A 14195-nucleotide genomic window follows, 5' to 3' on the forward strand; every position below is an offset into this window, starting at 1 on the left:
TCCAAGTCATGAGTTAGCTGTCCCAGTTTTATTGCCGGTGACTGTACTTTATGACAACGAATTTTGAGTTAAGTTCTGGAGACCTGCAGGCGATATCAACGATACCAAGCGATAACTGGTCATGTCAATGACGAGTGGTCTCATCAAGAGGATGAATGATGAGTAGTTTACATCACCCCATCAATTAACTGGTTCAGATCCCATCATTCTTTAGAATGACACGATATATCGTCACGATATTTTAGCGATATATTGCCGATATCACAAAGCGGAAAATATATCGTATCGTCTGTGACAATGTATCGCGATATGAAATTTCCAATGTCGTCCATGCCTAGCCTGCAACAATAAAGGAGGTGAAGGCCTCCCCGATGGCGCAGTGGTAGCGTCGTCACCTTGTAGTCAAGGGGTATCCGGTGGAGGCCCATGCTGGTTCGGGTCCCACTTTAAACTGTAGGTCCAGTCCCGATTAGCCTTATTGTGCATAAAGTGGACTTAAAACAACAAATCAATCAACAAAGGAGGTGCTTGGTAAGAGGAAATTTTGTTTACAAGATCTCTTCTTTCAGGCGGGGAACAACGACGTGTTCGTGATGGTTGTGGACGACGCTCACTTCATGGACCTCCTCTCTTGCGAAATCCTGTCCCTGGTCCTCAACGAGACCTTCGTGTTCCTGGTGGCGTTCGTGAACTCCTCCAAGTTGAACCCTGCCAAGCATCAAAAATTCTCCTCGACGCTGTTCAAGGAAGGCCGCGTTCTCTGGCATCATCTGGATGGCCTCCCCGAGACCCTGATCGCACCCCTCGCCTGCCAGATCCTCGACGTCAGGGGAATTCCCACGGATCTAGAAGGGTAAGTCCAATTTGAACATGATTAAGCCTTGTTTTCAATATAGAAAAAAATCACTACATCTGTTGACCAAGGCAGTCTATATTTCAGTAAGAAACACTTAACCCTTTCCTGCCGGTAGACGAAATGTTCGTCACGAGTGGAAATCCCCCAAGGACGCGCCTCATTTGAAGCAAGAAGTAACATGTTGGAAAATGTTTTGTTAGAAACGTTGTAAGAACACGAAACATGCAAATGAGGGCTCGTTTTATTCAGAATTTCCAAGCCTTTCGTTCTGTAAGGTAAACGTGTCGATGTCGTGTCGGAAGCAACGGACAGAGGAATTTCCAAATTTTGCTTTTCTGATTTCAAAATTTGCCTAGCTTCCATCCGCTAGCGCCCTCGATCCGGGCAAACCGCCACTTGTCGCTGATTGACCCAAGTTATATAAAGCCGAATACGACAGCACAACAATCAGCCTGGCGACGCGAGAATGACGTCAGAGCTACTCGGCGATGACGGCAGATGTGAGGTGAAAGCTTGGAGATTAAACCCAAAAAGATTCCTTGTGTTTTTTAATTCGGTTTTCTGTTTATTAAACTTTCATTACCGAAACATTTTTTGACGAAATATTCGACGTCAGTTCTTGAGTTACTTCTGACATCTATAGGCCCCGCCCCGATTCTATCAGAGTCTTCTTCAGACTTGAAACGTAACGTTTTTAAGTGTTTCTTAGTGAAATATAGACTGCCTTGGTCAGCATATGTAGTGCTTTTTTCGTTCAATATACACTATCTACCAAAAAGTAATTGGGCACCTATGATGGTGGTTAATTTAGTAACTAATTTGAATCATTTAGTACCATTTAGTGGGACCACTGGTGGTTGTTCGTGGCACAATGAACTCACAGCCATACTGTACAATACTAGACAATGAGATGCTCCCAACCATGTGGCGTTTTTTACGGAATGGACCCCTGTTACTTCCAGGATGACAATGCTAGGTGGCATGTTTCGGAGGCTACTATGCAGTGGTATGCCGACAACAATGTTCACCGATTGGTCTGGCTTGCACAGAGTCCTCATCTCAATCCCATAGAACACCTTTGGGAGGCATTGGACTGGCGGGTGAGGTCTCGGGAGATGCGGCCAAATTCCATTGTCCAACTGAGTGAGATCTTGCAAGTGGAATGGCGACACAATCCAATGGACGTCCTCCACAAACTAGTCGAGAGCATGCCTGACAGAGTGGCTGCTGTTATAGCAGCAAGAGGTGTCTCCACGAGGTTCTAACAGGGTTCGCACCACCAGACAACCATTTTGTACACGTGCCCAATTACTTTTTGGTAGATAGTGTATATGGGAAAATCTGCGATGTGCATTTGTTGCAATGCAAAATGTTGAATGGAGAAATGACGGTCTGTGGTCATCAATTTTCGCTGCCATCCAACAGTTATCTACAATTAATATAATGTGTAGTATATAAAGATATATTTATGCACATAATTGCAGTTTATAATCACTATGGAACGGAAGTTGATGACCTAAGAAATATAGGTATCTGACCTATAGAATGTCCTAAAAATAGGGAAAATGACGTAAATAATGCAAAAAATGACCATTAAATTTGTTAGTTTCAGGTTAAAAACTGAAATGAAAAGGAAATTAAACAAAATGCAATCTTACTTTTAAAAAAAAGGCTCCATATGATATAGCACATGCACATTCAATTAAAATATGGAATGAGGATTCCCAATGGAAACAACAGAATACTTTTAAAACAATTTAATAAAAAAGCTCGTAAATTGCAATCCTGCGAGATATATATAGGCCTATGTTCACCTTGGTGAAAATACTCAAAATTAAAGAAGTGACAAAATATGACGAAAAAATACACCAAATATTGCGAAAAATGACGGGAAAATGCCGAAAATTGAGGAAAATGACCTAAAACCTGAAAATTGGCAAAAAATGCAAAAACATGCACTTCAAAATTACCTTTTTGGGTTCTAGACTAAGTGTAATATTGTGTATTTTAAATGGGCATCGTGTCAGAGATATCAGAATCACTATCTTTATGCAAGATTCATTCATTCATTGTTTTCTGCCCAAGGGCAGACCTTTCCTTGCAACCTCCATGCTGTTCGATCTTCAGATCTTCGCTTTGTAACAGCGTATTTTGATTGATGTCAATCATTTGAAATCTTCTTCTTCCCCGGATCTTCTTTCCCTCGACCATTCCTTCAATAGCATCACTCTTAGGATACAGTTTCTTCTCATCCAGTCGGCCAATCATTTTTTTTTCTCTTCATGATTATGTCCAGCATTGATCTCCTTTATCAAAACTCTATCTAGCACTGATTCATTTCTCACTTTTCCTGTCCATTTCACCCACTCCATAACACATTTTCAGAAAGTGTATAAATTCAAATTTAAATTGTTTTCTTTCATGTCTTAATGGTATGAGTGTGCATCTGTGTTTAATATGAAGTGGTTATCGATTAGATGTTCACTTCCTAGGCACTCTTTAGACGAAACCATTTTCCTTAGCATTTTTCTTAACATTTTATGCCATGACCAAAATGTTACCGTGTAAAGTGAGAAATCTTATGGTATCTCAGATGCCATGGCATATTTCATAACATTTCTCAAGGAGAAAATCAGACCTATTTCCGTACCATTTGTCGTAGCATAGCCAATCAGAAGCGACCTGTAGGTCACGAGTGCAGATGTCATGGCGGCCGAGTGAGATGTAAACATGTATCACTTCACATCTTTAAAATACGATAACTATTCAACCGAGAGGAATAACGTTTCATATGAAACGGTGTTGGGTTACAAATCAATGGCACTGCTTAAATACATGGTTTACTGTACACGTATGAAAGAATATCTTAGTTGTTTCAATTGCAAACAACGCGAACTCACATGTAGTGTAACTCGACGTGCCTTTCGTGCTGTATATTATTAGGCTATACATTATATTCGCAAAAGGTTACCGAAATTTTACATGAAATGCTTCCGTGTAAACTACCGGGTGGCCAGAATTAAAGTTACCCAACTCAGAGCCCTCTGTAGCCTGTTTGAGGCATCGTAGACATTTGGGGCATCCACTATGCAGACCATGTGGAAGAGGATGTCGATAAAAAAGGAGTTCAATTTTCCGCCACCAGGTTGAAATATGGCGCTGTAGTAATGTAGAAATTTCTTCATCATCTTTCTTAACCCATGCGTCGTCATGGGCCCCTTTCGAAGTCCTTTCGCATGACGATAACCTCACAGTGCGGCTATTACTACCGTTCTGATAAAACAACTTCACCAGCAATAAACGTTCTTTCTCATTTAAAGGAATGGTGATCACTTCCGAACTTTTGTTCAGCACTCACGTTAAGTGATTTAGCTGAGTTATTAATTAAAAGACATTTGTTAGTGGCTGGAAGTTGCGAGAAAATAATCTCTCGTTTATTGCAAGATTGCAAGGTAAAGGCAAATCCATAACCAATTGGAGCAGTTTACGTCAGTATTACAACCCGTCATGGAAGTACAGCGCCACATTTCAACCTGGTGGCGGAAAATTGAACTATTTTTTATATATATCGCCATCCTCTTCCCCATGGTCTGCATAGTGGATTCACCAGATTTCAGAGTTCTACGATGCCTCAAACAGGCTCCAGAGGGCTCTGAGTTGGGTAACTTTAATTCTGGCCACCCGGTACTATCTGCTGAGATTTTTGGAAGCATTTACGTAGCATCTTATGCTAGCAAAAATGCTAAAGGAAATGCTTTCTTCTAAAGTGGGCTTTGTTCTGGCCACAGCACAAAGTGAACATAACCTGCGTTAAACTTTGAAAAGCGGTTGCTTTCCGTTTTTGTAAAATGACATGCATAAAGTTGAATTTTAACGGTAGAATTTTCTAGATTTTACTGTAACTTCTAAAAGTGCTGAAATAACACATTACAGCTATAACACGCAGTTCATGTTGGTTTCTTATAAACATATACTGTAGCATGGCTCATGTAATGTCGTCAAGTAGACCTGCATTATCATGTGACTAAAGCAAGCTCTGCCATTGGCTAAACCTCGGAGCTTTACTTCACACTAGCACATTTCAGCGAGCTAAAACAACTGAAAACGTTCGTAAATAAAAATCTTCATAAACCATGCAAAATATTTCACTTTCTCGAGGGAGTACAGAGGGTCAAGGGTCTGATGGGTTTTGTTATTCTGGTATTTATATTTATTTATTTATTTATTAGTGTGTGTATTGTATGTATTTATATTTATTCATAAAAATTGTTAACGAAACTTGTGAGTGACATGAACTTTTAAATTCGATTGACTTTATTAATCATATATAGCAGGGTTGTTAAAGGAACTTTTTCTCACACAATCTAAATTTGGTCCAAGTTGCGTATTGTTTGTTCCCTTCAAATAAGGTATCTGGACCGTATTTAAATTGATCCGGAAAAAAAGTTCCTCGACCGTATTTAAATTCATTCGGAGAAGAGGTTCCTGAACCGAATTTAAATTCAGACGGAAAAGAGGTTCCTGAACCGAATTTAAATTGAGACGGAAAAGAGGTTCCTGAACCGAATTTAAATTCAGACGGAAAAGAGGTTCCTGAACCGAATTTAAATTGAGACGGAAAAGAGGTTCCTGAACCGAATTTAAATTCAGACGGAAAAGAGGTTCCTGAACCGAATTTAAATTCAGACGGAAAAAAAGGTTCCTGAACCGAATTTAAATTCAGACGGAAAAGAGGTTCCTGAACCGAATTTAAATTGAGACGGAAAAGAGGTTCCTGAACCGAATTTAAATTCAGACGGAAAAGAGGTTCCTGAACCGAATTTAAATTCAGACGGAAAAAAAGGTTCCTGAACCGAATTTAAATTCAGACGGAAGAAAGGTTCCTGAACCGAATTTAAATTCAGACGGAAAAGAGGTTCCTGAACCGAATTTAAATTCAGACGGAAGAAAGGTTCCTGAACCATATTTAAATTCAGACGGAAAAGAGGTTCCTGAACCATATTTAAATTCAGACGGAAAAAAAGGTTCCTGAACCGAATTTAAATTCAGACGGAAAAGAGGTTCCTGAACCGAATTTAAATTGAGACGGAAAAGAGGTTCCTGAACCGAATTTAAATTCAGACGGAAAAGAGGTTCCTGAACCGAATTTAAATTCAGACGGAAAAAAAGGTTCCTGAACCGAATTTAAATTCAGACGGAAGAAAGGTTCCTGAACCGAATTTAAATTCAGACGGAAAAGAGGTTCCTGAACCGAATTTAAATTCAGACGGAAGAAAGGTTCCTGAACCGTATTTAAATTCAGACGGAAAAGAGGTTCCTGAACCGAATTTAAATTCAGACGGTAAAATGGTTCCTGAACCGTATTTAAATTCATTCGGAGAAATGGTCCAAGGACCATATTTAAATTCAGACGGAAAAAAGGTTTCTGAACCGAATTTAAATTCAGACGGAAAAAAGGTTCCTGAACCGAATTTAAATTCAGACGGTAAAATGGTTCCTGAACCGTATTTAAATTCATTCGGAGAAATGGTCCCTGGACCATATTTAAATTCAGACGGAAAAAAGGTTTCTGAACCGAATTTAAATTCAGACGGAAAAAAGGTTCCTGAACCGAATTTAAATTCAGACGGAGATTGAGTTCATGGACCGAACTGAAATACTTTACAGATAAGAAGGTTCTTTACGGTCGAAAACCCATTTACGGTTGCCGAGTTACTCTTCTGGACCGGAAATAAATGTATTTAAAATTACTGGATCTTTAACAACTCTGATCTAAAGACTTCTCACCCCTGGTTTTAAATTGTGTGGCGAAATAAGAGGTGTATACTTTGCAGGATTCTGGTGCAGAAGTGCCAAGGGATCCCCGGGTGGTGCGAGGCTCTTCTGGCCAACCTCCTGCAGAAGGAGAGCCTGAGGATCGTTCCTTTCAACCACGCAGAGGCGAAGAACGCGACGCTCACCTTCCCCGAGCAGAGGTACCTTACCCGCAGCACCCCCATCGACGATAGCATGTCCGTCGTCCTCCGCATCCTCTGCCCGAACTACAAGCACAGCACGAGCATGAAATCGTCGCAGGGGTTCCTCGTCCCCACATACGAAGCTCCCAAGGTGACGTACATTTTAGTTACCCCCTGTATGTATACTCGCGGACGCTTCTGGATTGTACCAGCCGTTACGACCCAGAGGTGTTCGTGACCGCGCGTATGTATATATACAGGGTGGTGCAAAAGTAAGTTGGCAGCCTCTCTTTTGTATTTTACATTGAGTGGTAGCATTGAGTGGCCCCCACCATTCCCAGACATTACACTTAAGGGTTTATTTTTCTGGGGTGTGGTGAAAGAGAAGGTATTTCAAAGAATACTAAACCTACTTAGCAACTGTGAACCTACTTTTGGACCACCCTGTATATTGTTTGTGAAAATTATGGCTTTGTGAATAGAAGTGGTGCAACTGGATGAATGGGGAGAGACTTTGGGGAGAGAAAAGCACTCTCAGACCCCCCCCCCCTACCCAACCACAGGTAAAGCCCATATACGTATAGGTAAATAGCGGAAGGGAACAATCTTTTTGTCTAAGGTTAGTAAAATGTATATACCTGTAATATTAATGATAACTCGCTTATTCGTATCATTCATAAGGATATATCGGTTAGCAATTGCATTATTATTGTTTTTTTTTAAAGTTTCTTATTAACAAAATTTTACTTTCTAATTATCTCGATGTGCACTAATTATATCAACAGCTAGGATGTAATTTTTCATTATGCACTTTCAGATTTCCATTTCCAAATTTCATTTTTATTTTTCGTTATGGACGGGTGTATAGGTTTTATTGCCGTTTTAGGGGGCTTTCACAACAATTTTTTCTTTTCATAGTTTTAGTTATAACACTATTAAGCCTTGTTTCCATGATATGAAAAACTCAATATGCTGACCAAGGCAGTATTTTTTTTAATTATAAAACATAAACTAAACGTAACGTTTCAACCTTCTAGCAAGGTCTTCTTCAGACTCTGCACCAATTACAAATGTTACAAGATACCAAAACAGGACGATATATTTATACACAAACATTGCTCCCCTCCAGACTATTAGAAAGTTGTTCTGGAACATTCTAGCAGGTGGCTTTCCCTTGTCAACTGTACTTTCACCTAAAAGGCTAAACATATTTACTTCCATCTAGAATGAGGTTGGACTCTTTATCTCACGCTCTTTTTCCTTCATTCTTCTTCCTTCTTCTCTCCTCCTTCGGTCCTGTCCTTTCCACTCTTTCTAACACCTTCTTCCAGTCTTTGTTTAACTTCAGTCCCCCATTCCAGTTCATTGTGTCTTCTGGACGGGAGTAATGTTTGTGTGTGTATATATATATATATATATATATATATATATATATATATATATATATATATATATCGTACTGTTTTTGTATCTTGTTGCATTTGTACTTGGTGCAGGGTCTGAAGAAGACCTTGCTAGAAGGTTGAAACGTTACGTTTAGTTTATGTTTTATAAAGAAATAAATTACTGCCTTGGTCAGCATATTGAGTTTTTCATATTTTTAGTATATCTTTGTTCGTGTCTACTTCCTTCTACTTAACTATTTCTTTTTATGTTTTTCCTCTCATTTTCTGTCACAATTTTACTTTTATTCTCTCTCTCTCTCTCTCTCTCTCTCTCTCTCTCTCTCTCTCTCTCTCTCTCTCTCTCTCTCTCTCTCTCTGTCCTCTATTGATCTTATGATGCTATATCTCTTCCTTCTCTTTTTATTTCTCTCTTTCCCTCTCGCTTTTCTTCTCTCTCTCTCTCTCTCTCTCTCTCTCTCTTTCTGTCTCAGTCTCTCTCTCCCTCTCTCCTTCATTGCTTCACTATCATTCTTTCTTTATATCTTGCTTCTTTCTTACTTACTTCTGTCTATGTATCTCGCTTCTACATTCTCATTCTCTCTATCTCACCTTGGCGCTCATTTCTGTACTTCTCTTTTCTCTTTTCCTTCTTTACTGTGTCCTCCTTCTGTTGCTTTTTCATCCCTCCGTCTCTCTCTATCTTGTTTATTTTATCCCCTTTAATTATCTACCACTTCTTTCATCTCTCCTCTTTCTTAAACCGTTTCTCTTTTCTTGAAACGTCAAAGCCCCTGGCGCTGTCTTCGAATTTTGAACCGTAATCGAGCGTGGGCGATGCAATCAGCTGCTTGCCGTAACCCTGCACCTGCGTTGCCAAAATATGCTGCGTTCTTCATCACATCGTCGGCACTTTTATTCAGCGCCAAGTTTTCGTATCATAGTGAATGGGAGAAACACAGTGAAAGCAGAAACGTAATATAAAATATTGATGATTTCTTTGACACGAAGCAAGGTAGGGAAGTTATAAATGTGGCAACACTGGCGCACCCGGGAACAAGACGAAGGTGAACATTTTCATCAACAAACCATAGCTTTACATAGTAGCGATTTTTAAAAAAAATCTATTTTGCTTTCAAATTGTTTAATAACAAGGTAAATTCATTCAATATTGTCGAAAACTATTCAATTGTTATTGTTATTGAAAAACGTTTTATATGACACGTTTTTCATGCACAATGCACACGTGCCATGACCGTTGCTAGCAATAATCGTTTCTGCATAATTTTAATCACTGTGCATTGAGGAAGTTTAAGTTCCCTTGAGCCTTGACAAGTTGACTGGCCCTGATGGCATAGTGGTAGCGTCATCGCCTTGTAAACAAGGGGTCCCGGATTCGATATCTGGTAGAGGCACATAGTGGTTTGTATCCCACTTAAAACTGTAGGTCCCGTCCCGATTAGCCTTTCTGTGCATAAGGTGGTCTTAAAACAACATTTCAATCCGAAGACTGCGTTGAAAAGAAGTGCACCCTGTGTCCACAAGACTTTTACTCACAGCAGGCCTCTTCTGGGCATGTTCCCATCGCTGTCAATCTACTTACACATTGCATACCGATGCTCGTCCATACTCCATTCTGAACAGTCTTTGCACTGTCACCGGCGGTTGACTTTCCCCCGGCACCACAGAAACACACCGCGCTTTCTCTTCCATTGACGCCATGTTAAAACAGATTATTGCAGCGCCAGGGGTAATCACACGCAAAAAAAAACCCTCGATTAGTCGGGCTACGTAACGCCACTATATTCATCTTTCAATCTGTTATAGTTTTAAAGATACGAGTTTTCTTAATTCGAGAATGACTTTGTGCATAGGCGTAACTTGGCGGGGGCAAGGGGGGGCAGTTGCCTCCCAAAATTTTCAGGTTACTAAATTTAAAAGTTAATGATACTTTTGTTAACCTCTTGGGACCTGGAGTGTATTTTTTTATGATTGTGCAAATGTAAGCTATTCAGCAAAATAGTTATGGGATGGAAAACATATTAATTCTGCCCGCCCCCAAGCTAAGTGCCAAGTTTAATTATGCCCCCAAAGGTAAGTTCCAAGTTCATTCTGTCCCTCAGAGTTAAGTTCCAAGTTTGATACTGCTCCCTCCACCTCAAAGTCATCTCTAGTTTGATTCTGCCCCCCACCAAGTTAAGTCCCAAGTTTGATTTTGCCGCCCAAAAGATAAGTTCCAAGTTTCATTCTGCCCCCACAAGTTAAGTTCCAAGCTTCTTTCTGCCCCCCAAGTTAAGTTCCAAGCTTGATTCTGCCCCCCAGAGTTAACTTCCAAGCTTGATTCTGCCCCCCAGTTAAGTTCCAAGTTTGATTCGCGCCCCCCAAGTTAAGTTCCAAGATTGATTCTGCCCCCTCTCAAGTTAAGTTTCAAGTTTGATTCTGCCCCCCAAAAAGTTAAGTCCCAAGTTTTATTCTCCCCCCCAAAGTTAAGTTTCAAGTTTGATTCTGCCTCTTCCACCCACAGTTAAACCCCAAGTTCGATTTCTCCCCCCCCCACCAAAAGTTATGTCCCAAGTTACGCCCATGACTTTGTGTGTGTATATACTAGAGCTCAGCCGATGTATCGGTATCGGTACCGGAAAGTACCGGTTCGAATTCATCTACCGATACCAGTCGGTACTTTTCCGGCGTATTGGTATTTCACAGGGTCAGCGAAAATATCGCGCGACACTTTTCCAGAGTCCAATTACCCTGGCAATTATGCAAAATTCAAACTTTCTTTTTATTTTGCAACAATTTGCACGAAAAACTGCATTGTGTCATTACATAACATCCATTTTAATATTCTGATGTAGTTCTTGAATATTCTAAAGCAAATTTCTTGGTAAATGGATGCATGTAATTGGAGAAGAATATTTACACACCAATATTGATCAACATTTTGAACAGGTTTTAATTATTGCAATTTTCAAATATCGGTATCGGTGGGTATCGGTAACAGTATCGGCATCGGTATCGGTTCAAAGTGGTATCGGCTGAGCTCTAATATATACATAAGTGTATATATATGTATGTATTCTAATTGCAGGCTGGGAGTTCCACGGCCAAATCCCAACCATCGTTCCCCGTATGCATTTTCAATCCTACATTTGATGCGAAGAGTGTTAGCACGCCGCAGGGAGTAGATGGCAAGTATTATTACGTTCCACGAAGCAGCGCAACATCTTAGAAAATGACCAGCATCTTTAATATAAAATTATGTTACTTGGAAGTAGGAATTATTTGACATTGACTGCGTGTCGTTTTCACAAACAGAATAATCATCGAAATCCGCCATCTTTGAAATTAGCTCACATTTTTTACTGTTCTTGGTGTGGAATATTAAATCTCTTTTCTCTTGAGCTTCCTTCATTTCGCGCCTATTTTAGTCTCATTCTCCATTTCTCATTATTTCTTTCCTATATTTTTTCTCTTCCTGTTTATCACCATTTTTTTTCAACTGTCAAGCTGATTAAACTCTATTTCAGAAAGGTTGCATTCATTTTCAGCCTGTCTCTGACCATTCTCCTTACATTTGCACAAAAAACAAAACACAGGGCCGAACCGTTTTTAGCAATTGTTCATGTGATCAGCACCACGCTCAGGCGGCCTTTAGCCATTATCCTAGGGTTGTCCCAGGGTAACAACTTTTATTGGAGATTGGGTGAACCCCAGAGTCACGTCATGAAGGGACATTGCTTGAAAAATCACCCACGCGAAATCACCCATTCCGGGAATCGAACAGGGACCGCCCCCGTGGCAGTCAGACACCCGCCATTTTGAAAAAGAAATTCGCCTTATTGGATTTCTGCACTTGTTGATAAAAATTATTGCGCCTTACGAACTATTTATCCTCAGATATATTTTCACACGCACCCCTCTTCCACTCCCACTACACGGTGTAGTTTCCTTTAAATTGTAAATGACAACGACACCATCAATCGTAACACGTGGTTACACATACATGCAGTTTTCGTAGACCCGTTGAGTCGAAATATGGTCTCAGTGAGTAAAGTGTTATTTAGAAAAGCTGCTCACAATGGTGTTCCCTTTAAGCCCGAACTGTACTGCAACGCCCTGTATATAATTTCTTACAGGTATTCAGATGACAGCAGTGGACCAACTGGAACCGTATGAGCAAATAGTGCTGAAATGTGGAGCTGTTCTTGGGGAATCGTTCCCGAGGAGGGCCCTGATCGCTATGCTTACCAACCATCAGGAACTGGTCACAGCAAAGGGTAAGTGAATGAACGCAATGGGGCAGTTCAGGCAAAGCTAATTACAGATGGCAGCACTGTAGTTGAACAGCAAGAAACTGTCCTCCTATTCAAATACATGGGCAATCTCCCACCGTCTTTAAATAGTAGTGCTAAGAATAATGCATAATACATGAAAAAATAGCTTCTATTGTTCACTTCCCTTATATTGCAAAATTAAAATATTAAAAGTCAAGCTCTTGGCTACAGATGGAGTAGAATTGTTATTAAACAATTTCAAAGAGTCTCAAAATTTGGAACGCTCTCATATTGAAAGTGCTTAACTTTCAAAATTTGAGCGCTTGAGCCCAGACCAGGTCTCAAATTCGGAACAACCGTCATGCAAGGATCTCGCTGTCCAATTTTTTAAATTGCGGGTTACTGTCCATCTCTGCCGAAGCCCATTATATTTCTCAGTCGATTATCTCCTTTATTTCATCCTCTTCGGGCCTCGCAGACGCTGAAATATTCTCTACTGAATCACATGACTATAGAGTAAGAAATGGTAATATGGTAAGAGAGTAGGAAGTGTAGTATATAGAGGTAACACTATGAAGAAATGTTCAAACGAAACAAAGAGAGTGGAGCGATAGAAACTGATCAAGGTGAACAGGGTGAGTACCAAGACGAAAATGGCATAGAACTGAAGTGGAACTTACAATAGGGAAGATAGAGCGGGACAAAGCAGAAGTGTCTCAAGAACTGATAAAGTGTGGAGGAAATGAGGTCACGCATGTGATAATATGTAATGAAGCCTGGAGGAATAACAGCAGAGAGTGGAGGGGAAAATATAATTGTTCCAATCTATAACAAAGTTAGTACAACCAAGTGTGTACCTGTCCTCGGTAGCAACGAAAGTTCATACAAGAATCCTGGAAATGAAACTACGAAAAGAAGTGGAAAACAAACTATACGGCGTACGCTTTTAGAAGGAACATGAGTTCAGCCAATACGCAGCCAGTGCTGTCGCGCTGCTGCCAAACCAACTGCTAGCGGAAAGGAAACGTAGAGAATTCGCCGTGTTCAATATTCAGCTTTTTATATATAATGGATGCACGTGATATTTGAGTACAATGAAATATATAGTAAGGAATTCAAAATATTATTATATCATATCACTGCAGCATATAAGAGAAACTCGTACCTGAAAGAAGTTTGAAGGTATTTATTATAGAGGAACTGCAAGACCATCATCATCACTCTCGTTTCTGTTTTCTGGCATGTTTCCCAGAAGATTTGAATAGGGGTTCACCGATTTCTGTGGTAGATACGTTACGCTATTTTTTAATACGCAACACAGTATGCACACAGACACCACACGCTTTAGCCGTAAGTTCTCGACTCGGAGGAAACACTGTTTCAAGCACGCACTTCTTCCGACACCAATTCCTTGAAGCAAGAATACACTAGATTTCTGTCTTGAGAACGTAATATTTTACTCTTGGTGCCTGTACTACTTGTAATAGGTTTCGAGAGCGACGTTATTAATTTGATTTGATTTACTTTATTTAACTTTTCTGTCACTTTTGGCTAATTGCGAAGATGGGAATGAGTGATGATATGATGAAATTCATGGATGGACATTCACAAAATCCATGTCCAGGCCGGGATTTGAACCCGGGATCCCTGGCGTCGTAGCGCGATATGCTAACCACTCCACCATGGGGGCCGGCACGAAATTATTTAGTAACACTCACGGAACACA

The 14195-nt window shown here is 40.2% G+C and overlaps 1 protein-coding gene across 1 annotated transcript in view; it reads left to right on the forward strand.

Annotated features, from left to right (window-relative positions):
• LOC145979594 (adenylate cyclase type 10-like) overlaps window positions 1-11424 on the forward strand; it is a 160570-nt gene extending 149146 nt beyond the window's left edge. The window contains exons 12-14 of the mRNA XM_083112560.1: window positions 570-853; window positions 6691-6964; window positions 11284-11424. Coding sequence (XP_082968686.1) covers window positions 570-853; window positions 6691-6964; window positions 11284-11424 — 699 coding nt within the window. The remainder of the gene's footprint in view (window positions 1-569; window positions 854-6690; window positions 6965-11283) is intronic.
• Window positions 11425-14195: the final 2771 nt, after the last annotated feature.

This window comes from Lepisma saccharinum, chromosome 26, assembly GCF_977018435.1.
Source record: "Lepisma saccharinum chromosome 26, izLepSacc3.1, whole genome shotgun sequence".
In the NCBI taxonomy this organism is placed as follows: domain Eukaryota; kingdom Metazoa; phylum Arthropoda; class Insecta; order Zygentoma; family Lepismatidae; genus Lepisma; species Lepisma saccharinum.